Source organism: Patagioenas fasciata, chromosome 24 (assembly GCF_037038585.1).
Source record: "Patagioenas fasciata isolate bPatFas1 chromosome 24, bPatFas1.hap1, whole genome shotgun sequence".
NCBI classification, from domain to species: Eukaryota; Metazoa; Chordata; class Aves; order Columbiformes; family Columbidae; genus Patagioenas; species Patagioenas fasciata.
The window spans coordinates 8,080,554-8,104,822 of record NC_092543.1 but is presented as its reverse complement, the minus strand read 5'-3'; the positions used below and the strand labels follow the sequence as shown (position 1 = coordinate 8,104,822).

At 57.4% G+C, this 24,269-nt stretch overlaps 3 protein-coding genes and 1 long non-coding RNA gene across 6 annotated transcripts in view; 1 reads left to right on the top strand and 3 right to left on the bottom strand.

Annotated features, from left to right (window-relative positions):
* KMT2A (lysine methyltransferase 2A) overlaps positions 1–10,419 on the bottom strand; it is a 37,524-nt gene extending 27,105 nt beyond the window's left edge. For all 3 annotated transcript variants that reach the window (XM_065855832.2, XM_065855833.2, XM_071798836.1), the window contains exons 1-3: positions 10,059–10,419; positions 3,635–3,704; positions 295–2,963 (exon numbers count right to left, since the gene is read on the bottom strand). In XM_065855832.2, coding sequence (XP_065711904.1) covers positions 295–2,963; positions 3,635–3,704; positions 10,059–10,406 — 3,087 coding nt within the window. In that variant the 5' untranslated portion in view covers positions 10,407–10,419. The remainder of the gene's footprint in view (positions 1–294; positions 2,964–3,634; positions 3,705–10,058) is intronic.
* A 417-nt stretch (positions 10,420–10,836) lies between these two features.
* LOC139825543 (uncharacterized) lies at positions 10,837–12,652 on the top strand. Its single transcript, XR_011735634.1, has 2 exons — positions 10,837–10,975; positions 11,482–12,652. It is a non-coding gene; the product is annotated as an uncharacterized lncRNA (long non-coding RNA).
* ATP5MG (ATP synthase membrane subunit g) lies at positions 12,567–13,707 on the bottom strand. The gene is made up of 3 exons (XM_065855719.2): positions 13,554–13,707; positions 13,258–13,418; positions 12,567–12,753 (listed from the first exon to the last, which is right to left on the bottom strand). The coding sequence occupies exons 1-3, from the start codon at positions 13,615–13,617 to the stop codon at positions 12,655–12,657; spliced, it is 324 nt and encodes a 107-aa protein (XP_065711791.1). The 5' UTR covers positions 13,618–13,707; the 3' UTR covers positions 12,567–12,654.
* A 137-nt stretch (positions 13,708–13,844) lies between these two features.
* UBE4A (ubiquitination factor E4A) lies at positions 13,845–22,724 on the bottom strand. The gene is made up of 18 exons (XM_065855746.2): positions 22,272–22,724; positions 22,072–22,184; positions 21,440–21,592; positions 21,173–21,332; positions 20,873–21,075; positions 20,454–20,645; positions 19,623–19,956; positions 19,280–19,406; positions 18,137–18,444; positions 17,801–17,933; positions 17,112–17,299; positions 16,642–16,742; positions 16,438–16,551; positions 15,785–15,959; positions 15,528–15,708; positions 14,985–15,132; positions 14,594–14,751; positions 13,845–14,416 (listed from the first exon to the last, which is right to left on the bottom strand). The coding sequence occupies exons 1-18, from the start codon at positions 22,567–22,569 to the stop codon at positions 14,278–14,280; spliced, it is 3,225 nt and encodes a 1,074-aa protein (XP_065711818.1). The 5' UTR covers positions 22,570–22,724; the 3' UTR covers positions 13,845–14,277.
* Between the last annotated feature and the right edge of the window lie 1,545 nt (positions 22,725–24,269).

Sequence of the window (24,269 nt, the reverse complement as noted above, 5' to 3'; positions counted from 1 at the left end):
TGATGAGCACTTACTCAGAGAAACCTAATAAGCAGCTACACTGTCCTGACCTCCACAAATGCACGCAGCTCCCCCCTGAGCTGACTACACAGAAGCTCCCTCTCCCCCTCAGCTTCTGCCCAGGGCTCCTCGTTTTCGGACCGTTTGCCATCTGTTGTACTAACAGCTGCTTAGCTCGGCACGGTGATTCTTCATGCTTAGGATACGAAAGCTACTTGTGACTTTCAGCGTACTTTCAAAATAAGCTGCACTCCAGAAAAAACCAAACCAAACCAAACTTGGAGAAAGGAATACCTGTGCTTTTGGCTGATCAGCCTGTTTGAGGGACTTGCTCTTCTCAATTTTGTACAGCTGGGCTTTTGCCTTTTTCAGGAGACTGGCCACTCTCTTGTCAGTCATCGGCAGTTTGTCTGCCTGAGCCAGCATGGAGCTGATGGAGGAAGCGGAATGTTTGACAGTGCTTGAGGAAGGAGCAGAGAGACGCAGGGCTTTCTCCTTCTCCGCAGACGGCACGGTGGGGCTGAGGTCCAGATCCGACTTCTCTAACCCCCCTCTGCCCTTCTTGGACGTTTTGGTTTTGCTGGCTGCCGCGTCTCCCAGAGCGGCGGTAGAAACGTCTGCCGCGGGATCTATTGCTGTGGACTTCTTCCGCCCGGCAGGTTTTTTGGCAGATGACGATCCTGCGACGTCTTCGCTGACAACTTTTTCTTTGGGCGTTTTACCTACTGGGAACAAAGCAGAGCTACTCTGGATTTCCGACCCTTTTCTCCTTTTCTCTTTCCTTGACTCCCGTTTGTTCTCCTTTTCTCTCTCTCTGTCTTTCTCTCTGCTCTTGTCCTTCTCCAGGCTTTTGTCAGCATCCTTATCTTTGGAGAGTTCCTCTGCTGCCCTGTCCTTGTTTCTGCCTCGCTCTGTCTGGGGGCTCGACGTGAACCAGGGGAAGAGAGGAGCAGGGCTGCTGGATGAGAAAGGCTCTGCCGGAGTGCTGGTCTGCTTCCTCGGCCGCTGGCTTCTTTCTGCCGACTCCCCAGACTGCGTCAGGGAATGGGAAGGAAAAGTAAAAGTTGAGTTTAAGGCACTAGTGGCAAGAGAACTAACAGAAATGCTAGTTAAGGAGGAAGAGACAGAAGACTGCGGGGTGAGAGTCGTCAGGTCCGAGGTACTGAGCCTCCCACTTCTCGTCCTCATGGAGTGCGAGGGAGATCTGGGTTCTGAGCGGATGGGGCTGAATACCCTCCTCTTCCGCTTCCGCGAGGAGACGCCCGCCGCGGAGGTCCCTGCGGTGCTGCGGCCAACCGAGGAGGGCAGAATCACAGACTCGAAGATCCTGGAGTGGGCCTCGCTCGGCGTGAACCGCGGCGCTCTCAGCAGAGGGCTCCTCTTGTGCATGTCGAACCGCGTTCCCGAGTGGAGAGAAAACAGGCGTGCTGGAGCCGTCGCGCCCGGCGTCGAGAAGCCGGACGCAAAGCCGACATCCTCCGGCGTCAGCGGCGGGGGCCTGAAGTTATCGAATATCGGTTTGCGGATCAGCCCCTCTTTGGCATACTTTGCAGAGGAGAAGTACTGCGGCTCTGACCTGGAATGCTTCAGGGAGGTCCAGCGGAACGTGGGCTCTCGCAGGATCGACTTGCGCTTCTCCTGCATGGGGGCGGCAGAGGCGGGAAGGAAGGGCGAGGCCAGCGGGATGGTGGGGGGCATGAGCCAGGGGGTATGGTCCGAGATGCTGGACGCGGGCTGCAGCGGCGGCGGGGGCGTGAGCAGAGGGGGAGGAGGGGAGGACGAGGAGGGCTGCTGCGGCACGTTCGGTAAGGCTGGCAGCTTCTTCGCGGTCCTTTGGCCGAAACTTCTTTCCGTTACCGAAAACCTCCTGTTCCTCCTATCGCCGTTATCATTTTCAGGGGACTGAGAAACGGGCAGCGGTGCGTGAACTTCCGGAGTATTGCTCCGCTCTTCAGAAGGCGTCTGCACCTCCTCGGAAGCCTGCGAGTCTGTGGACGTGTCCACGCTGGGGCTGCTGGACCGCGAGGAGTCTGACGACATCTGAGACGAATGCTGAGAAGCAGCGCTGGACTTCTCGCTGGAGCCACAGGATGTAGCGCTGAACCGGCTGTTCGGTGTGGATTCAAGTCTGGATATTTTAATAGGAGGATCGTAGTCTTCATCCTCAATGAACCGTTTGGGTGTTTTAATAATCCGTGAAGAGATCGCGCTCACAACCGGCATAATGAACTGTCGGATGTTTTTGAGCTGGGTTCTCCCCTTCCTGCCCTGCAGTTTGGCCGCTTCTTTCTCAATCTTTTTTTGCGCCCCTTTTTTCGCCCTCTGCAAGAGCTGCTTGGCGATCGTGGCGTCCGTCCTTTTGGTGGAAGGTATAATGCGAACGGGCTTGATCCTGCGCGGGCTCTGCCTGACAGCCGTCTTCTCTTCTTTCGTGAGGGGTGGCGTGCCATCCTTTTCTTTGCGTATCCTCTGGGGCTTCTCCAGCTGCGCGTTCACGACCAAGGCGGAGGACGTCTTGACGCGCTCGGAGGACGGCGGCCTGCCTCTCCTGCGCACCATCTGAACGCTCTTCCTCCCAATCTGAAGTTTTGCCCCAGGCTTAAATTTGGATTTCAGTGGGGAGAGCTTACTAGTTCTTAACTTCTTGATTTTAGTTGCTTGCTGAAACGTAGTGGATGGTGACCTTTTGATTTTTTTCACACTCTCCTTTTCTTCTTTACTGCCCTTCTGAATGTCCGACGTGTCCTTTACTTGTGACAGCTTGAACTTCACACTCGTAAGCGTTGGAGGTCTTCCTCGCCTTTTTTCCCCGCTCTTCAACTCCTTCTTCTTTACTTTCTCCATGGATGTGCTTTCAGACTTGCTCGAAGGGGAACACACTGACGAGGAGTCTGACAGTACAGCTGAACTTCGGTCAGAACTGCTCCGGGGCCTCCCGCGAGGTTTCCGTGGGCTCGATTTAACTGCGAGGGAGGCAGAGAACGCAGAGCACACGTTAAACTTCTCCAAGTGTCGGATCAGCACTACCCAGCCCATGCAAGTATTTACTCAGTGTCAGTCACTCTGCCTGTACAAGTTGCCAAGCCTTTTCAGTTAATCAACAAATAAAAATAGAGGGTTATCAATACATATAAAGAGTACCTTCCCCACAAACTTCTTCCCATACAAAATACGAAGTAGATATATATATTTTTTTTTAAATGCAAGCCTTTTCACAGCAACTCTATATGCAACAGCACAGGACCACTATCAACCTATTGTTGAGAGGCAACAATCCTTCTGAAGGACAGTGCTGCCTAGGGCTGCAGTTTATCCTCAAGTGTTCTACGCTCATTTTGTTTCCAGTTGCAGCTGATAATGAGTCTACTTAAAGACACTGAAATATTCAAACCAGTTTTAGGTCCTTACTATTAAAATAATTGCATCTCCAAAACACTACCAGGACACTTCAAACAGTTGTGTCATCAGTGTAACTCTTGTACTCAAAGATCCCCTGTTCCGTAACAGATCAGATGCAGAGAGTCCAACACGGGGTGGCTTTCACGGCGGAGCAGACTCGATGGAACGAGCAGGAGGCAAAATCATCACCCAGGAGAATACAAAGTCAACCTCCAGCCCTGCGACTGGAACGTACCTGTGGGGGACCTGGTGGGACTTCGTACTTTGACTTCTTCATCTGAACCAAAACCTAAAAACTGTTCATCCTGCAATGACAAAGGGGTATAATTTGAAGATGTGGATATTAACACGAAAACGAACTTCACCGTGATCAAAGCATGAAAGGATTCCGGAGGATCTTCCCTCCCCAGGTAACATACCACCATCTGTTATTCTAGCAAACAATTGCTAAAAAAGGAAATACAACTTTCATATATACATATAAAGCAGCTACAGTTTACAGCTACAGAACGATCAAAAAGAGTTCTGGGGAAACAAAGGACAAGCACGTATGGAAACAAACCCCTACTGCATAAAATCCGCTCCTCATATCAAACCACGAAGGTCTGCTCTTGTAACCATTACCCAAACTACCCTTGAGTAGCAAAAGGAGAGTTTCCAGGTTTATTTTTCTAGCACAAGTGTGGACTCACTTCCTCCAAGCTCATTTCAAAGCCTCTGTGGATGAGCAGAAGCACCCGAGGTCTCTAATTCTGCCCGAGCACCCTGGAGTCACCATCAGAAAAGTGTTTCTTGCTAAGGAAGCACAGCCTTCACTGCTTGTTACGTTCCAGAGAACAATGAAATCAGTAGCCACATAGGTAACATTGTGCGAGGTCAAGGAAAACTCTAGATTCGACTCTCGATTCCAGTAAAGGTGGGTTTTTTGGAGGTTTCAGTTGGCCTTTGGTTTTTAAATTCTCTTCAGACTTTGTCTACAGGAGAGACGAAAACCTGACCTCCACTGGAAAGCCTGTCCCCATGATGTTAAAGGCGCTCTGTTCACAGTAAGATGGGTCAATCCTATTTGCCACCAAAATTTGTGCCAAATTTTTGTTTTTCTGCTGTTCCAGCTTTCCTAGTCCAATTTCACCTCACGACTTTACGTTCGGCAGTGTCGAGTCTCCTGTGAAAAGAGCAGCCCCGACAAAGCGCCCTCCCGCGGCACGGACTCGGCTCTGGGCACCGGCCACGCTGCCCACCCAAACGCTACAGAAACAAAATTACCCTCAGAAGAGCAACAGACAGACAGACTTATTTACAAGATTGAATTCGAGTGCACCTCTGCCCAGAGCAGCACATCAGTTCAGCGTAATCTAAAATAACACCTCAGCTAAAACCAGTTACTGGTGCTCGACTTACACATGGATCAAACACTCACCGCTGGCCAACGACTGCAAACCTCTCGTGACGAAGGAAGAGATGTGGTTACGAAATCAGCGCTTTCTGTATTTTTGACAATCGCCCTTCACAATCCACAACCAGAACCTGCATTACTTTTAAACCAAGTGCCCTTACCCTGCTTTTCCAACGGGATACCTCACTTCTGTCTTTGGCCTGGTAGCCTGGGAATGATCATTTTTTCTCATTCCCTGCCATTCTGCAAAACAATCACTCTGCCTTCGTTTGCAAGTAGCACGACCAGTAGCCCACTCACGTTTGTTCAGTGACACTCATGAGCATGTTGGTGACCTCAGAACGGCTGCTGTCACTGTCTGAGAAGGCCACTGACCAGCAGTACGCACTGGCCAGGCTACCCCATCCCATTGGCCACCATACGCCAAAACCCAGCGCGGCGGCAAATGAAGAAGGAACAGCCTCCCTCCAGTTTTTCAGAAGTGGCTGTAAAGCATGACAGATGGAGAGTGATTAAAAACCATGACAGTTTGGAACATGACCTCATTTACCTGAGGAAGAATAACACAACGCAACAAAGGCCACTGGGGTTATGGATGAAAGGCTGAGGGAAGGCTTCCCTGGTGCAAGACATGAAAATCCACCCTCAAATGAGAAACCATCCTGCAGGTCCTGCCTGATGCTCCGACCTGTCTGACGTGACAGCGTAGCCCGTACCACCACAGACCCGTGAAGCTGCAAGGGACGGCCACCAAAGCTGTCAGACGCACCACACCAGCAACGCAGCTGTTCCCATCAGCTCTTGACAAGGTTTGTTTAGTTTTACAATGGAGTTATCCGAACAATGCTTCACTTCTCTTCCTATCCACCATCTTGGGTTTGGCCCCAACCACACAGCACCTCATCTTCTTGGAAAGAGAGAAGCTATTTTTAGAAGCTCATTCAGAAACCTCCTTAGTGACTATGGCACAATATCCACCAGAGTCCTCTCCCCCCGGCGGAGCAACCATCCCCGAGGTTGGCAACAAATAACCCCCAGATAAATGCTGGGTGCGCTCGTGTCGGGAGCGGAGCCACCCGGGAGCTCAGGGAGAGGCTCCCAAGCCACTGCTTGCGATGTGACAATGTGAATAAGAGGCAGAGCACCTGGGGTTACTGCTACGCACTGACCTGGATGAGGGTCTGATTTTAGAATTAAAAAGAGCAAGTTGCTCCTTACAGGCACTACCGAGTGCGTAGAGCAGTCTTGCCAGCAGGAAAATGAGAATATTCCGTGTCAGGAGTAGAGAATCCAGCCAGGCTCTCGCTATCTGGCCAAACCATGAGCAGCGGAATGGATTAACTTACTGCAGCAGCCCACTAACAAACCACTACGGGTCCCTGCTTTCCACAGAGCCCCAGTCCCATCCTGGAGGAGAAATTCTGATATACAAGTTCCCCTCTGAACAGAGAGGGGCACCTTTTAGAGCACACGCAGCAGTCTCACTGCAGCTGCAACAAGATTTCAGCACCAGCTCCAAAGTCTAGAAGAAGTTGCTAGAGAACCACCATGTTTGAGTAGCTTGCAAGAAGCGACACTCTTTGCCAAGGTCACCCCCAGTGGCTGCCAACGCTGGAGAGATGCAAGATGCAGCATCCCATCAGGACTCCCTTTGTGTGCCCTTTACCAACACTTTAACAAGGAGCAGCCTGGGCTTGGGGAGACACTGGAGGGGACGAGGGCACCTTCCAACAAGTGCCCAATACTGTTTCCTCACCCAGAAGAGGCTGAGAAGTGAACTTCTGACTCAGTTACCCAGTCTCTTCCCTCGCTTCCTCCAAAGGTGGTACAGTAAGATCTGTAGTTCAGCACGTTGATGACAACACAGAAGGAGCAGCGAGCCAGATGGCTGCAGGAGTCTGTCCCGCAAGCTTTGCAGCTGAAGGAAGCAACACGTCGAAGAGCCCCTGGAGCAGAGGGGTCAGGGCACGCTGCTGCTGCTTCTGAACCGCCTCAGCCACCCACCGCCACTGGCACTGCCACCTCCCACCAAAAACAGCTTCTCATGGGGAACCCGGAGCTCCTGTCCGCCAAAAAGCTTCACCAAACAGCTCCTCCAAGGGTTCTGAGAGCGGCACAACGCTAACCGAACAGTGGCAACAGGAAACTCACCAGGTTGGTTAAAACATGCCCTTGTGTTTCCACGCTTCTAACAAAGGTTTGAGTCTTCAGAAAGGTGAAAAAGCCAGAGAAGGCCTCCATCTTTTGGTCTGTATCATCTTCACTCCTGTTTTATACCAATACCTCGAGCAGAACCTCCCCGCGCACAGGCAGTGATCCCGTTACCAGTCACAGGACGGGCTCTCCACCTCTGCTTCCCCCAGTAACCACCCGGGCAGTCCTACAGCAACCGCTCCACCTAATGCCAGGAGAGGAACTTCTCAGACAGACAGAACTGTAATGCCCGTAGAACAGAGAAACGATCTGCACTTCCAGCTCAGGCGTGACGGCGGCAGCAGCAGGGAAGCTGCTCCTTCCTCGCAGCACGTGGATCGCGTACCATCTCAAAACAAACCGCGAATGAATATCTGAGACTCTAACGTTCACCTCATAAAAAATCATGATCCGTGTATAATTACCGTGGCGTTACTAGAGACACCATCGTCACCGCTACGTTCCATTTCAAACCTCAACTCTCTGCAACTTTCAAGCTGATGCAGATTTACAGAGTAAACTGTCAACGCGCATCCAACGCGCTCTCATGGCCCAAAGCTGCAGTTAAACTTCAGGGGTGGGGAGGGAGCTCCGAACCCACAGGCGCAGCAGATATTTAACAACTACGCGCAAACTTCTTTTATACTAAATGTTGGTGTAACAAATCCAGACAACACAACCAATTTCCCTTACTGCTGAAGTGCCACTCACATGATGCAGAAAGGATAACACACAGTACAAATGCCACCGTTTTCAACCAGTTATAGCATTACTGTACAAAAAGTCCCCCCCCAGCTCTTGTGGTGCCAAAATCAAGTATCGTATTTTCACTCCCTTAAAGCGAGCCAGTTTCAGGATAACTCAGTGAAACACCGAGCAGCAGCACAAGTCAAGGATTTGTAGAGTCACCAGAAACCTGAAGAGTACACAGGGACATCCCAGAATTCAGTACCTTTTAGACAAGAAAACACAAAATGGGCAAGATCGAGCCTAACACTTGCTCTGGACTTTGTTGTTACATCAAATTTTGATGGCAATGAGCACTTTCAACAGGTACTTGCACAAGTGAACATTGGAATGCAGCATGCCACCAAGAGGTCAAAAAAATAAGCAAGCAAAGCAGGATTTGTACAGAAAAGGATAAGAGAGCTTCTTCCCCTGAGCGCCATAGGCTCCCAAACTCAAAGCAACAACCCAAAGTGTATTCCTGATGCAGAACGCCAGCTTGGGGCAGGCTCGCACCCTTGGCCTTGCTGAAGGGAAGAGGCATCAGGCGTTCTCCAACGGGCGTGCTGAGCCCTAGAGCAGCCGCCTTGAAGAACATCGCCACCCAAAGCCGGGTAGCACACAAGCACCAGAGCTTCACCGTTCCAGCACCGGTTGGAAACTGAGAGCGAGGAAAAGCACCCTGGTTCTATCCCTGCCTGCTCGCGAGTGGCTGGGTGAATCCCAGCTTACAGACACCGAGCCACAAAGAACTTTCATCATGACTTTCTACTGTGTGTAATGTTATTAGACAGAAGGTTTTAGTAGCTGAATAGAGAAGCGATGCAAGAAATAAAATTCTTAAGATCCACAAGAGCCTGTCTTCACCAGCTGCCAGCACCAAGATTGCAGAAAAAATGAAAAGAAACAAAGCAAGTCGCCTCTACCCCCATAAAAACCTGCCAAGCTGTGAACTCTGTGGTCAGGCTGGTTAGCCAGATTTCAGTCATTTCTGCCACCGAAGCAGCGCTCCAGAGATCCTCACTGCTTCCAAATCCACCTGGTAAATTCCACAGAGCCCAGTCTATTGCAAACAGAAAAATGGACAAGTAACCCAAACCGGTGCCTTGGGGCAGGGGTATTAAAATAAATGGGACACTGGCGGGCAGGCTGAGCAAAAACCCCGAGTGCTGCACTGGCAAGGTTAAAAGTGCTCCCAGGACCAGCTCTGTGCCTGCAAACACAGCCCCTTTGCTCCCCGCACCCAGCCTGCTGGGGCTGGAACTCCGCAGCCCCAAAACTGCTCCGGCTCAGCCACGACTGAGCAGCTCCACTTCACGGCACCCACCAGAAAACACCAAAACCAAGCTGGAAAGATGCAAGAAAACTGTACTTCTGTGTGTGTTTTAACAAACTTTGATATCACCAGTGATGAAGAAGCAAAGGAAGCGCTGTTTCAAAGGCCAAAATATAGACAAGGATGTGCTCACCCACTCCACAGCTGACAATGTGCCCACAGAAGAGACAGAACTGGCCTTTCACAAAAAAAATCAAGCACTCCGGCTACAAAGATCCCGGGAAATTGTCCTGCTGGCGCAAGGACGCAGCTAACAAGTGCAGCAAAACAAGGATGGGGGAAAGGAAGGCTGCAGGCTGTAGTAACACACCCCCATCATGTCTTCCCTGCTCTGTCAATAGGTGGGTTGTTGTCAGACTCTTGCTCTGGCTGCCTTAGAAAGGCTCAAAAAAAAAAAAAAAAAAATGAAGGCAGGAAGATGAGCAACTCAAAAAAAAAAAACCCAAAAAAGCCCAAAAAGAGCAAAGGAGACACGCAGCGCTCGCCCCGGCCCGCTGCCCCGGGCGGGGACCGCGGCAGGAGGGGCCTCCGCCCCGGTCCCCGGTCCCCGCCCCCGGAGGACGCGTGACCCCGCCGAGCATCCTCCGCATCGCCGAGCAACGCGGGCCCGGCCCCGCTCCCCCCGTGGGCCGAGGAACCGCCGCCCCCCGGCCGCCTCCTACCTCCCGGTGGCGGGCGGGAGCGCGCCCTCGGCGGGAGGAGAATGGAGGCGGCGGGGCCGGCGCGGCAGCGGCGTGCGCGGGGAGCGGGGCGGCCGGTGCCCGCCCGGTGCCCACCCGGTCCCCGCCCGCCGCGCCCCCCCCCGCCCCGCGGGCAGACGGCGGCGGCCCCGGCGCGCCCTTTGTGCGGGGAGCGGCGGCGCGGGCCCCGCGGTAGGTGTGTCCGGAGGCGCGGGCAGGGGGTGTGCCGCCCGCCGGGGCGGAGCGGGGATGCTGTGGCCGGGACCCGCGGGCCGCGCCGCGCCCTCCCGCCCCGCCGCCGCTCCCCCCTCCCGCCGCCCCTCCTCACCTCTCCGCTGCCCGCCTCGGCGCCGCAGGCCGCGCGGAACCGCCGCAGGTTGATGCCGATAGCGGCCGAGACCTGGAGCGCCGCGTCGAAGCCGGGTCCCACCCCGGCCGCGGGGCCCCCGGAGCCGCCGGAGCCCGGCGCTGCCCCGCCTCCCCCGCTTCCCGCCGCCCCGCCGGAGCACGGGCCGCCGCGCTCCTCCTCGCCCGCCGTCGCCGGTGCCGCCGCCGCCTCTGCGGCCCGCAGGCTCCGCACGGCCGGCACCCGCAGCCGGGATCCCCCCGGCCCCCGGCGGCCCCAGCCGCCGCTGCCGGGCCGGGCAGGGAAGCGCCACCGACCGCTGTGCGCCATCTTTACTGTGAGGCGACGAGCCAGAGAGCGGGGCCGGGCCGCGCCCCGCGCCCTGGATATCTCCTCGCCGGCCCGTAGAGATCCTGCATAACAGGGGATGCAATACAGATTGCGGGGCCCCGCCATCACGCCGCCCAGGCACCTGAGTAAACCATGCGCGACGGGTGGTAGCCCGGCATAACGCTGGGTGATATGCAGCTTCCCGGGCCCGAGTCCCAGGGCTGCCCCGTGCCCTGCATGGCGCAGCCTCCCGCCGTCGCCGCTGCTCATCTCTTGGAGCACCATGCAGGCGCGGGGCACCTCGCTAGCGAGCCCCAGAACCTGGCTGACGCATAACCCGGCCGCTGGCAGCCTGCATAACTGTGAGGGCTATACCGAGTGGGAGCGGGAGCCGCCGGCGCCCGGGACCGCGCATAAAGGCAGCGACCGCCCCGCCAACCGTCTCCAGGGTGCGGGGCCGCGGCGAGGCGGGAGCGCGGGCCGGGACTCCCGGGGCCGCCTGACAGGCCCCTCCGGGATCCCTCGGGGCCTGCCCGGGGAGCCGCTCTCGAGCAGGTGATGCCACCCAGGTAGGCGCGAAGGGCAGCGGCGCTGAGGAGCCTGAGGCAGCTGCCCGGGGTTCAGTCCCCTCCCGCGCCCCGCTTGCCTGCTGCCCGGTCCGTGTCCCGCCCGGGGCCATCTCCAGGGCAATGGCACTGGCTGCGGCTCCGCTGCACCCCGGCGGCACAGACTCAGCTCCATCCCGTACGGCAGTGCAAGGAGGGGGTAACAGCCAACGAGTGTGTCCCTGAGGAAAAACAGCACTGCAAACACACGGGCATTGGTTACAAAACCTGTCTGGGAGACATAATATACCCGTTTCCTATAAAGCTCACTAACTGAAGGGGGAGAACGAAGAGGAAAGCCTGTTTGCACCCTACGGGAGCATCCAAACCATATCTGTGATGTTACAAACCCGCTGGGTTCACAGAGCTGCTGGTTTACACACGATGCGCTGCAGAGGTTCTGCTCTGGAAGCAGCGCCCAGCCGCCTTTGCAGGGGAAAACATTAAAATGAGGCGGTTTCTGTCTCCAGGGAGCGTGGAAGAGCATTTCCAAGCTTTGCTAGTGCAGTTTAACCCTCCAGCTGCAGGGAGTCTGACAGCACGGGGCCTGCAGCATCGCCCCAGGGAGCAGGGGTGCAGGTAGGAACAGGGCACGGGGGGCAGGGGCACCGGGGCGCACAAACCTTCTGCAAATCAAAACCACACTTTAAATCCCACATGTGAGCTCTCTATCTGTCCCTTATTAAGGAAGATGTGCTGCACGCCCCCACGCAGGGGCCCGGCCAGTTCCCCTCAGAGGTATTTATCTGCTGGGCGATGGGTTGGTGAAGAGGAGCAAAGAGCTCCCGGAGAGGGGCAGGTTTTGGGGCTGTTGCTCACCCTTGCCAGCACATACTCCTGCTGCTTCGCTGGGGCATCAGGCTTTGGTGCTGGATAGATTTACCTGTGCCCTTGGTGAGGAAGCGTCACCTCCTCAGAGGTCAAAAAGAGGGAACACTGACCAGGAACCATCCTCTAAGGCAATAAAAAGAGTCAAGTTCTACCCCAACAAAGCTGCTGGCTTCAGAGAACTACAGATTATTTCCTGAGAACCCACTGAGGGGAGGCAGCTCACCAGGTTTTTGTACACGTCTCCACAAAAGCTGGTCGATAATGAGCAAGCCTGTGGATTTTGGGATCCCTGACACCCGCAGCCAGCGGTGATCTGCGACGACACGAACAGCAAAGCTCTGCTCATCCTCACAGCCGAGTCGCACCCCAAACCAGCAGCACACGTGCAATATACACCCCACAATATACACCACGGCACGTGTCTGCATACTTTAAATAAAGCACTGCCATTTCCTCCTGGATCCCGCTAGCTGATGTGAAATACATTTAGAAACAAGCAATACTTGCACACTGGGGCTGGGGCTGTCACACCTTCCCCAGCGCTGCGGCTGAGGCACCACAGCTGCCCCAGAGCGCAGGTGCGCTAACGAGCAGTGGTGGTAATGAGTTGTGGCATCACCGAGCTGTGGGGCTGCCCAGGGGACCTCCAGCAGCTGTCCTCACTCTGAGGACAGGCCAATCGCCACCACCAGCCGCGCGGCCGGGGACAACCAACCACGACAGGTTGACATGGGTTCCCGTCTTTATTGTCACAGACCCTGCTACAGACGTGGGACTGCAGCACCGCAGATGCTGCCACCAAGGACATGTCTTCAGACATTGTAGCCGATCAGGCCGCGCTTGCCGATGATCTCCCCGATGTAAAACCACATCAGCACCTCTGTGGCCACCAGACCGTTCTGCAGCGCCTCCTGGAAGGGAGAAAGACACCCGTGAGATCTCTGGCGCTGCAGCGGCTTCCCGCAGCCCAGCCCCACGCGTGAGCGGCCATGCGCTCAACCCACTCACGCGGCAACAGCTTCAGCAAAACAGCCAACGCGCCCGGGAGCGTTTACCGCGTTTGGCAGAGCACATCACTGCCAAACACATCACTGAAATGCTCAGTACAGCATCACTCGTCATTCCTGCTCTTTTACAGCCCTTTCAGAAGGTCGTTTCTCCCCACGGATGTGGGGAGCACTGGAATCGCGAGGCTGCGGCAGCGGTGGGGCCGGATCTGCCACCGCTGGTCCCTCCTGCCTGGGACGCGGACACAGCCCGGCCAGGGCAGGGAGGAGCAATAAAACACTTCAGCTCTTGGCCACCGGGTTCCCCCGAGGTCCCTGAGCGCTGCCGCTCCGTTGTTTTCCGCGGCAACGTGAACCATCCCCAGGGTGGCTCTCCCGCCACCGGCAGCGCTGCCCCCCCGCCGTTACCTTGACCGTGAGCTGCCGCAAGCGGCCGCTCTGGAAGGCGCGCACCAGGCCCTTCATGCTGTCGATGGCCCGCGGGATCTCTGCGGGGGTCGGCGGGGCCAGCTCCACCTTGGCGTAGAACCAGAACGTGGCCAGGCGCGGCTTGGAGTACGCGACGGCGGCTGCGGGCGGCAACGGGACAACGGCGTGTGAACAGCGGCGGGGACTCACCGAGCCCGGCCCTCAGCCCCGCGCCCCCCGCTCCCGCCCGGCACAGCCCCGCTCCCCGGGGCTCCCCGGGGCTCGCCGGCGCTCACCGCTGAGGAGCTGCGGCCCGCGGACCGCGATCCGCTGCACCAGCTTCTGCGCCGCCTGCGCCATGCCGGCCTGAATGTCACCCCGCCGCCGAGGACCCCGCCGCCGCGCCTGCCCGCGCAGCGCCTGCCGCCCGCTCGCCCGGCAGGCGTCCGCCGCGGGCAGCCCGTGGCGAGGACCCCGCGGGGCGTGCCGGCCGCGCCCCCGGCGGATCGCGGGTTCGAGCCCCGGGCGGTGCCGTTCTCACCCGCGGTCCCAGCTCCCGACAGCCGCCAGACTCCCACCACCGGCGGTAAGATCAGATCTAGATTTAATTTCCAACGCCCCTCCGTTCCCAGCGCCAAGTACAAGCTGGCAGAACTGTCCCCCTCCAGCCTGCACTGGCATCCAGCCCTCAGAGCTGCTGTGGCCACGGAGGCATCGTGTTCACATTGAACTGTTACAGAGTTTAAACGGAACAGAACAGAGGGAAGGAACATGGCCCACACAAAGTACAAGTGACAGGGTGGGGGGGCCAGGCCACAGAAGGGACCGTGGTCTTCCCCTGAGGCAGAGGCTCAAAGCTGTAGTGCAGCAGAAAGTCTCAATTAAAGAGTAAGTCTTGAAAGGAAAAGACAGAACGAGGGGTGGGAGGAAGGTCCCAGGAGAGCCTCCGGAGCTCCAGCCGCTACCACTGCAAAGTTTATCTGGCCCGTGGCTGTAGGTCTGGGGACGAGATCCTGCTTCTCAGTTCAGCGATTCCTCCAGCTCCTCCTTCTGCTTTTTCCTCTCCGCCAGCCACCGCTGGATCTTCTCCTTGAGCTCCGTGTTTGGTCTGATCTGATCCATGGTGAGGGGGCTTCGGTTGAAAGGATCCGTCTGGTCGCTGAAAGACAAAGTGTTGAGATCATTCAGACAATTCCAGCCCTATGAGAGAAAAAAAAGGAGGAGGACAGGCCAGGAAAAGTAGCTCGATCTCTGTGCAGTCACAGTGAGAGCGGGTGTCACGGGATACGTGACAGGTCCCCAGAAAGCAGTAAAGCGTGAGGCTGGCGCTGTGTACCTGAGGAGGTGCCGGGCTATCGTGGAGCGGTCCACGGTGACGCGGGAGGAGGGCAGGATCACCGGGTCCGACATCAGCGTGCTCATGATGGGATCCAGGAACTCGTCACAGGCATCCGCGTACGTCTCCTCCTCCTGCTGCTGCCGGTCTGCAAGAGACTGGGGGCACACACGGTGTTTAGACTCAGGCTCATTCTTCCAAAGCCACACTTGCTCCTAAATCACACCTAAGGCATTTACAGTCCTGCCCCCTGCTCCCCCAGAGCCCCACAGGGAGCCCCGCTCCCCGAAATCCCGCTCCGCAGCACAGACGCGGCGACACGCGAGTGGCAGACGACGCCAGGAACCAGTTCCCCCTTCTTTCGTGAGCTTAAATTTGCTCTGGTCCTCACCTTGATCCTCTCAGCCAGGTTACTGAACGACACGATCATGTTGCCAGGCTTGTTGATTTTCTTCAGAACCCGAACGGTTTGGGCAAAGAGCGTCGGCGAGTAGGAGCGGCCGTCCTTGGGCACCGTGGCGCAGAAGTTTTCTTCATCCCTGGACCATGAGTTAAAAGAGAGCAACGGTTTAAAAATCCACATTTATCCGACTGTGAAACAGTCCCCACGGCAGCTGCACTGTCACAGCGCAGAGCCCAGAGAGAGGGAAAAAGTGGGATGGTGATTAAGCTTTTCTCTCAGGTCCTCTCCAGTATGAACGTGACTGTCACCGTGTGTAACTTCCACCCTGCTAGCTGGGTTGCTGCTGACTTCCCTGGGTAATTTAAATTAAAATCATGACAAAAGAGCACAGCACACTCCTGAAAGGCTCGTCCTGGCCCGCAGAGCGGCTTTGTCAGCACCATGCCCAGAGGGGACACCGCCCAGGACATCCCCGCAATGGCTCCAGGGTGGCTCCTGCCACCCCAGCACCAGCTGACCCTTGTCACCTACCCCAGGTTTAGGTAGATGGTGCAGATGTCCGACACGAGCTGCTGCGGCTTGAAGTCAAACTCGCTGAAGTCCTTGACCTTCAACGCTCCCATTTTGGGGCCGACCAGGTGCTGCAGGAAGTAGTTGAGCATGGAGATGATGCGCTCGGCCAGGAAAGGGTGCACGAACAGTGACTTGATTTCTGGAACAGAGACCGACAGCTCCCTGAGCTCCGCGTGGTCCCTCCCGCTCCTCGGGGTCCCGGCCGCCGTCCCCACCTGAGGTCAGGAAGGCCAGCGTGCCAATGGTCTCGTTGGACATGATGTTGTGGAAGCGCGCCAGCTGCCCAAACATCTGCAGGCTGGCCTCCTTCTCGCGGCGAGCCTCCGGCGACAGGCCGTCCCAGTCCCCGCGGTCCTTCTCGATCTGCTGGACCTTGATCTTGCTGAGGTACTGCAAAGAGACGGTGGGACGCGTGTGGGAGCGCGGGGACATGGGCACTGCCGGCTGAGGGCCCGAAAAGGCCGCTCACAACCACAACAGGCTCACAAAACACAGAATCTTTGTTTAGACAAACTGTAGAAAGTTCATAAACGTTCAGACCTGGATGGGCAATACCCACATCACCCGCCTTCACGGCAGGTAAAAGCTCCCCATAAAAGCCCCTTCTATCAGCCACAGGTTGTGGCGAGACAGTCGTCATGCACCAGGGACAGGAGCTGCCCTGGCACTGGCCTTGCGGACCCCAGGGAGAACTGCCTGGAGACAAAACCCTTTGTGAGGACAAAACGCCTGCCGAAAGGCCAAGGGATTTGATAATCACAAACCGCAGAGGGTGTTTCGAGCCTGGCTGAGTCCCTCTCAGCAATGCTGCAGGTGTCTTCAGGCAGTCAGAACGGTTCCTGACATGACACCGACAGCTCAGCCCTACCTGTATGGCTTCATCCAGCAGGAAAATGGCATCGTTCATCAGCAAGTTCAGGAAGCGCAGGAACAGAGGCGGGTTCATCGCCTCCAGGTTCTCTGAGGCGTAATCAGCCAGTGCCTGCGAGGAGTGGGAGAACGGCTGCAGCTCCAGCGCCGTCCCCGCGGCACACACGGAGCTGCACACACACATACACGTTTCTGGGCTCACCTTGATGCTCTGCCGGTACGAGTCAGTGCCCCACATGTAACGCAGGATGGGGTACATGGGACGGCGGTAGTTAAACTTCTGCTCAAACTGGTGCGGGTCACCTAGACAGAAGCGAGAGTGTTTCAAGTGGGCAGCACGCAGGGGTTGTCCAGTCCTCCTCACAGTCTCTTGGGAACAAAGCCCTGCTCCTGTGCAGAAACCTTGTCACCCATCTGAAAGCAGCACAGCCGCTCCTGCAGCGGAGAGGACGGGTGGGGACCGAGCTGCAAAGCTTCAGCTCTGGAAATCCTTTCTAGATCTGCAGCTCTGCACAAGGTACAAGCTCGGGAAGACGCTTTGCTGGAATGCTGCCTGCCTAACAGCACTGAGCAGCTTAGCAGAGCGCAGAAGGACTGGCTTGTTTTCAGCTGTGTGCTTCAAACCCTGCAGACGTTACAGACACACAACAACTGCTTCCCTTCCGCACCTACCGGTAAACTCGATATCCACAAAGACTTTGATAAGCGCCTCGGCAAGGTGGGCAGCGTTCGGGTAAGAGCAGAACACTCGCTTGCGGTGGAACACGCTTGACACGAGCGGGTTCTGGGCCTGATCTAAGTGAGGCATCACGGCTTCCAGCACTTCAGCCAGCTTGGCTCGCAGGTGAGGGTTTTTCATCCTGCGAGAGCAAAAAGCAAACCCAGGATGGTGTTAAGGGCCAGGAGCAGGGCCCAGGCTGTTTGGGAGACTCCAGGTGCTGCGCCCCGTCCATACAGGAGCGCCCGGGCGTTGACACGTGCAAACAAACGAACAGCAGAAATGCAGCGTGTGCGGCAAAGGCTTGTCAGGAAGATCAATAAAGCTACTCAATTTCGTTCAGCGCTCGGTTACCGAGCAGAATTCATAGAGCTACTCCAAACAGATCAATTGCAGATGCCTCGTTTAACAAGCACTGGAGCAGCTCGAGCTGATGAGCGTCATGCGACTGAGCAAGTACTGAGACACCAAATCCCAATTGTGCCTTGCGTGCAGCCCGTGTCCTCCAGGCAGGGCCCGTGTGCTGCGGCGCCGCGGGCAGAACTCGGCTCTTCCCACGAGATCAACCTGTGGCTGTACCAACCTCAGGCACCCCAGACGCTGCAGGGCAGCACACAGGGCTCGCCCCCGGGGCTATACACACCTCTCCACGTCACCCATGAAGACAGTCACAAAGTGAAGGACGTGCTCCAGAGAATCGGCACAAGTCTCCAAGATGTCATCAGCAAAACGCCGCAGGAAAATGAAGAAGTCGCCCAGGTTATCAGCAAAGAATTCTGTGAACAGAGACTGGATGTGAGATCCCCCTGGGGCGGCTCATTCTGCCCTTTTCTGGCCTCAGTGACAAGGAAACCCAGGTGCCACAAACACCTGAAGGAACGAGGCTGTGTACATGTAACGCCTCTAAACGCAGCGCTATGTGAGCAGCCCCACACCGGGACGGGACAGGGACCGAGCGCCGGCAGCACACGCGGCTCACCGGGCACGTAGGCCAAGGCGCTGTTCTCCACCGCCGGCAGTGGGAAGCTGAGCTCCAGCAGCTCTGTCCCACGGTTCCCCAGTGCCAGCTGCACCAGCAGCACCGCCATGGACACCTGCAGGTTCAGGCAGTTCTGCAGCAGCTGCGGCTCTGTCATTGCTGCCTTGGTGGAGAGGTAGATGGTCATGAGGCGCTCGAACTGCTCGCGGAGGCCGTCGGCCGCGGGGCTGGAGCTCTGCTGCGCCTCTCGCCACGCCACTTGCAGGCGGTGGAGGCTTTGGTTGATCTTTACCATCTGGTCGTGCAGCCTGCCCGCAGAACAAGGCAAGGAGATGAGAGCTACGTACGTTCAGCGCAGAGTGCGTAAATGATGCAGAAGCTGGGAGATGCCAGAGCGGCCTGGGAAACCGACAGCACCCGCGAAACCCTCCGCAGAGGCGCGGACAAGGAGCCGGCGCAGCCGCAAACCCCCTCGGGTTAGTGAGGTCGTGGACCTGGTGAGCCCAAGAGACGCCTGCGAGGTGACATTCTCAGCTCCCCAGCAACAAGCACTTGCATCCATTTTTCATCTATTTCTATATTTAGAGAATAAAGCAGAAGGGGACAGCACTTGGATCAGCAGTGACCTGGCAGTATCCAGGCAACGACTGCAAAGGGAAGCTGTTCCTGGGAACAGGCGGCTGCCTCACGTTGCTGCCCACATTAAACCCCTTCTCTGGGGTGGTTCGGAGAGCTCGCAGCTGCTCTGCCACGGAGACGCTTTGTAGTAGATAAGTGAGATCCCAGCAGCCCCTTCCCCAAGGAGAGGGGACACTGAGCGACCCATGGACACCCAGCGCTTGGTATTTATTCTATAAATCACATGGAGCCCCTGACACCATTGACATTGACAGTGAGCACCAGTGAACAGTTTGTCTCCAGAATCACTCAGCCTGAGGCTCAAACCTCAGTCGGAACACACACAGAAAGGTACTTGGCAGTGCAGCTCTGTATTTACTACAGATTCATGTCGCCGTGCAGAGGTTGAAACCAGCCCAGGGGCAATGTGGTACCTACAGCTTGAGCATACACATTACTTACACACATCAGACAGGACTTAGCGCTCTGGCAGCCCTGAAACGTGCAGAGCGGCAGCACGGTTACCTGTGGAAGCCCAGGTGCAGGGTGTACTGCGTGAGCACCAGGTTCTCCGTCACCAGGTTGTAGCTATTGGCAAACTCTGGCTCCTGCTCGCTCAGCGCGGGTATCAGGCACGTTTCCTTTTCCAAACCTGGAATGAGAAGGAACTCTGTGTCAGGCTGGCGAGGAGGGGGTGCAGAAGGCCCAAAGCCACTGCTGGGGGTGCTGGGCAGCATTTCGTTTCAGTTTATTTGTGTTCAGCTCTTCCCTCACCGGCCCCTCCCATGACTCTCCCTCACTGCACACACAGCAGGAGCGGTCGGGAAGCCCCTCGCTCGCTGTCCTGCTCCCCGAGCTCTGGGCGCACCTCTCATGTGAACATTCTTGCTCCTCCTCTCCTCCTCATTCAGCTCCTTCAGGGCACAGTAGGTGGGGTTGAAGCTCAGCAGCTTCGGGGATTTGGGTTTGCAGAAGGGCTGGCACAGCCGCAGCAGCGCCGCGCCCAGGTTGAGGAAGAAGGCGTCGGACGCGTACATCTGGAAGAAGATCTCTGGCATCTGGTTGGCCCAGATCTTGGTGCGGCCTGCGTTGGCGTACAGGCAGTTTCCCAGCCAGGACAGAATCCGGTGCTTCGTCTCCGGAGACAACTGCAGCAAGTTCTTCAGCAGCTGGTAGATCTTCTCGTGGAACTGGGCCATGAACTGCGACAGGGACAGAGCGCGGTTGGGGGACTCATTCTCACCCCTTTGCCTCTCCCGCTCCTCGAGGGCTTTCCGAGTCAATCACAGCCAGGACACTTCTAATTAATCACCCTTAAGATGAGCAGCTCAAATCCTGGGGCTGGCACCACAGAATAATGAGGGGCAGCCTCAAAAGCAAGGTTGAGAGTAAGCTGATTCCACGGGGACCAAAACCAACATTATCTATGTGTTTTTAGCAGCAACCACGACCCTGAAGGAACGTGTGAGTGGGGGAGCCCAACCTGTGAGCACTTCTGGGCCCCAGCTCACTCCTGTGTTTACATCCTGCATGTGGCTGTTACACCTGGAGAACCCACAGTGCTTCTGAGACTCACTTTGTCACAGCCCAGATTCCTAAATCTGGTGGGACTCAAGCCCTGACATGGCATCTGGAGCCCTCGGGCACAGAGACGCCGTGGAAACGCGCGGGGAAGCGGCACAGTTGCACTTCAGCCCACCTGATGGATGTTGGACTCCTGCACCTTGATCTCCTGCGGGCTGGAGCGGGAGGGATTCAGGAAGTAGCCATGGTTCTCCACCACGCCGGGGGTCTTCAGCAGGCAGGAGATGTTTAAAACAGCGCCAAGCAAAGTCTTCTGGTACATCTGCCCGTTGCTGGGGTCCTTGGGCTGGATGTAGCCTGCAAAAACCTACAGAACACAGAGGGAGACACAGACAGGTGTGTAAAACCCCAGTAAAAGACCCCACAAACTGTCGGGTTCAGGACAGGCTTTCAGAGAGGAGAAGAGGGGCAAGAGCACACACACGAGGGGGCTGTTACACAGTGCTGTGGGTGTGACCTCAACAGATCAGGTCCTAGAAACATGCCCCTGCAGCAGAACCCGCGAGGAGCTTGCTGTGAGGGCACAGCACCCACCTTTGCGATGTCCTTCTGCCTCGTGAAGTAGAGGAGCACATCGAGGTAGGTGTACAGAAGGATCTGGCAGAGCTCCAGGTCCTTGATCCTGCCCGAGACAATGTCGAACACCGGGATCATCACCTCTCCGAACGTCCGCACCTCCTCATCCATCGTCAAGGCTTCTATGACCTCCTCAAGAAACTCGGTCACATCTTCAAAGTCTGGCAGGGGAGCAAAGCCCATTACTTGCGATACATCAAGAGGCCAAGCCTTGGCGGGTGTACGCATGACCTTTCTAACCACCCCAGTGGGACTTACGCGCCCCTCTCAGCGCCTCCAGCGTCAGGTCCAGCAGCTGCTCGTACACGTTCTGGTTGACGTAAATCTCCGGTGTGAGGAGGACGGTGCGGGTGTTGGACACCGTCAGGTTCCGGCAGCGCACAGCGAAGGGCAGCAGGTTCTCCGGGACCTTGGTTATCTGCATGGGAGAAAGGGACGGCGTTGGGGCATCTGCTTCTGGCCGCTAAAGCCTCAGCGTGGCCACCTGGGACCGCGCAGCTGGGTGACAGCGCCGCCCCTGCCCACCTCTTCTCGCGCCCTCTGGAAACAGGCGTAGAGGTAGCGCAGGATCTGCCTCTCCCCCGCGTCCCGCTCGGCCGAGAGGTTCTGCGTGCAGGCGGACGTCATGTGGATCAGGTGGTTTCCCGGCTCCGGCAGCAGCAGGCGGGTGAACAGGGCCTGGGCAGCGGTGCGGACAGACAGACAGTGAAACACCCCGGCCGGGAGATGTTCCCTCCAGAAAAAGAAGCCCCGGGTCACTAACAGGCTAAACTATTTCTGCCTGGAAGAGCATTCTCCATCCGTCTCTCGGTAAGTGACAGAGCATGACCCTGCGAGCCCTCAGGGCAAGCAAATTTGCTTTCAGAGCAGCAGCAGCCCTGACAAATGTGATTTTCACTGAAAAACCCTCCTGGAGAGATCAACACCTCTGCAAGCGCCAGCAAGCTGCTGCAGTCTCCAGCAGGAGGGAGCAGAAGCAGCAAAACCTCAGCCTTTCCCAGCCTCACTCCCCAAAAGCCCCGTGGCTGCTTCCAGCAAGGCCAGGACGGCAGCTCCACGCTACGCTTTGGCAAACCGGCTGCGGTCAGGACGCAGCTCAGGGAAATAAAGTCTATTCCTTTCAGCGGGGAGAGCAGAGCCCCCGCTGCCCGACCCACCTGCTCCACGTTGTTCATGTCCAGCCAGTCCTGCTCGTCCAGGTCCGCCGCCATCTCCTCCAGGTAGACGCAGCGCGCCGGGATCCCGTTCCCGCTCTTCATGCTGGGATCGCCTGCGGACAACACGGAGCGGCCGCTCGCCCAGCCCGACGGAGCGCGGGGGCCCGCCCGGCGCCCCCGCCCCGCGGCCCCGCGCTCACTGTTGTCCAGGGTGATGAGGAAGATCCTCTGGATCATGTGGTTGGTGTTGAGCTGCTCGCACAGCTCCCGCTGCGAGCGGAACGAGCGGCTGATCTCGGCCACCGAGCAGTCGCCGTCGTCCAGGCTCTCGGAGACGCTGTTGTCCGAGTCATCCTGGCTGCCCGCGGGCTCCTCGGGCCCGCCCGCCCGCTGCCGGTGCCGCTGCGCGGCGGCGAAGTGCTTGGCGTCGGCGAGGGAGCCGAACAGCGCGGCGAAGGGGTTGCCGGAGATGCTGTTGTTGTTCTCCTGGTCGGTCATGGCCCCTCAGGGCCGCACCATGCGGGACAGCCCGCCGCTCGCCGTGGGTCCCCGCGGCCCCTCGGGCGGGCGATCGGCGGCTCCGGTAACGGCGGCTCCGTAACGGCCGCGCCGCCTGACAGCGCTGCGCGTCACCCCGGCGCGCGGGAATAAACGTCAGCGCCCCGCGCCGGAAGAGAGGCAGCGAGGAGGCGGGGCTTTTGAGGAACGGCCCCCGGCTGGGGGGAGCAGCGGCCCCTGGCGGCGCGGGGGAGACACTGCGGCGGCGAGGGGGCGGGGACAGGGGCGGGGACAGGGGCGGGGACGGGGCGGGGACAGGGGCGGGGACGGGGACGGGGCGGGGACAGGGGCGGGGACACGGGCAGCAGAGTCCTGCGCGGCTCTACGCGGAAAGCAGCGTGTTCGTGTGCCGCAGAGCGCAAACCTCTGTCTCGCAGCCGAGCTTGCGGTGTTTTCACTTGCTCGGCGACCTCATTTGAATATTAACGACATGTAAATCATCTAATTAACTTGCAAATTAAATGCAGGTGGGTAATAAAACTCATTTGGATATCGAAGCATCTGTTTGCAGTTGCATAAAGATAGTAAAAAAAAAAAAAAAAACAACCTTTTTTGGGGGGGCTGTTTGTTTTTATTTTTTTTTCCTTGGGTGGTTTTGATTTGTTTCTGTCAGGGTGTTCTCAGTGTCTGTCTGTCTGTCAGGGTGTTCCCAGCGTCTGTCAGGGTGTTCCCAGTGTCTGTCAGGGTGTTCTCAGTGTCTGTCTGTCAGGGTGTTCCCAGTGTCTGTCAGGGTGTTTTCAGTGTCTGTCTGTCTGTCAGGGTGTTTTCAGGACAGGTTTTCTGCGGTTTTAGCAGTTTTTACGAATGTACACAAATGTGTGAAAGCAGGAATGCCCAGTCCCAGCCCATCAGGACGGGCCCCTCAACACTGCCCCCCCTTGGGGCACGAAAGCCACACGGGTACACTCAAGTATGAAGATCAGCAATCACACACCCCCGCCCCCCGCCCCGACACTCACACACCCCCCCACCCCTCCCCCCCCCCGGTCGGGCTCTGCTCCCAAGCGCCAGGACCACAGGAAACGGCCTCAAGTTGAGGTTGGATCTGGGGAACAATTTCTTCCCCAAAGGGCTGTGGGGCATTGAACAGGCTGCCCAGGGCAGTGCTGGAGTCACCGTCCCTGAAGGGCTGGACAGACGGACATGAGGTTCCCAGGACATGGGGCAGTGCCGGGGGTGGGTTATGCTTGGACTCGATGATCTTGGGAAGGGGAGGGTGCACCTCTCCCAACCCAGATGATTCTGTGGCTGCACGTGTCGATCTGGTCTCTGTTACATGAGCTCTGCAGCAGGTCAGAGCAAATGAGCCACAACCAAAGAGCCTGATCCAAACAGAGCGGGAATCAGGGGCTTTCAGGGCAGCCTGGAGGACAAACCCCGCGCTCAGGCTTGGAGACTTTGCACATGGCAGCAAAGCGTGACAGTTGACAAGGGCTGGTGGTTCGCGGTGAACCGGGCTCACTGTAACCCACAACCACAGCCCGGGGCCCAGGGCACCGCGCCCGGGTGCAGCCCCTCCTGGCTGGGGAGGATTTGGTGTCCGCGGGACCTTTGCACCGCGCACAGACCCGCTCGGACCCGCGGGCTGAGGGGCCGTGAACAAGTGCAGCTACGGGCGGTGCTCGCCAGATTAAGGTGCG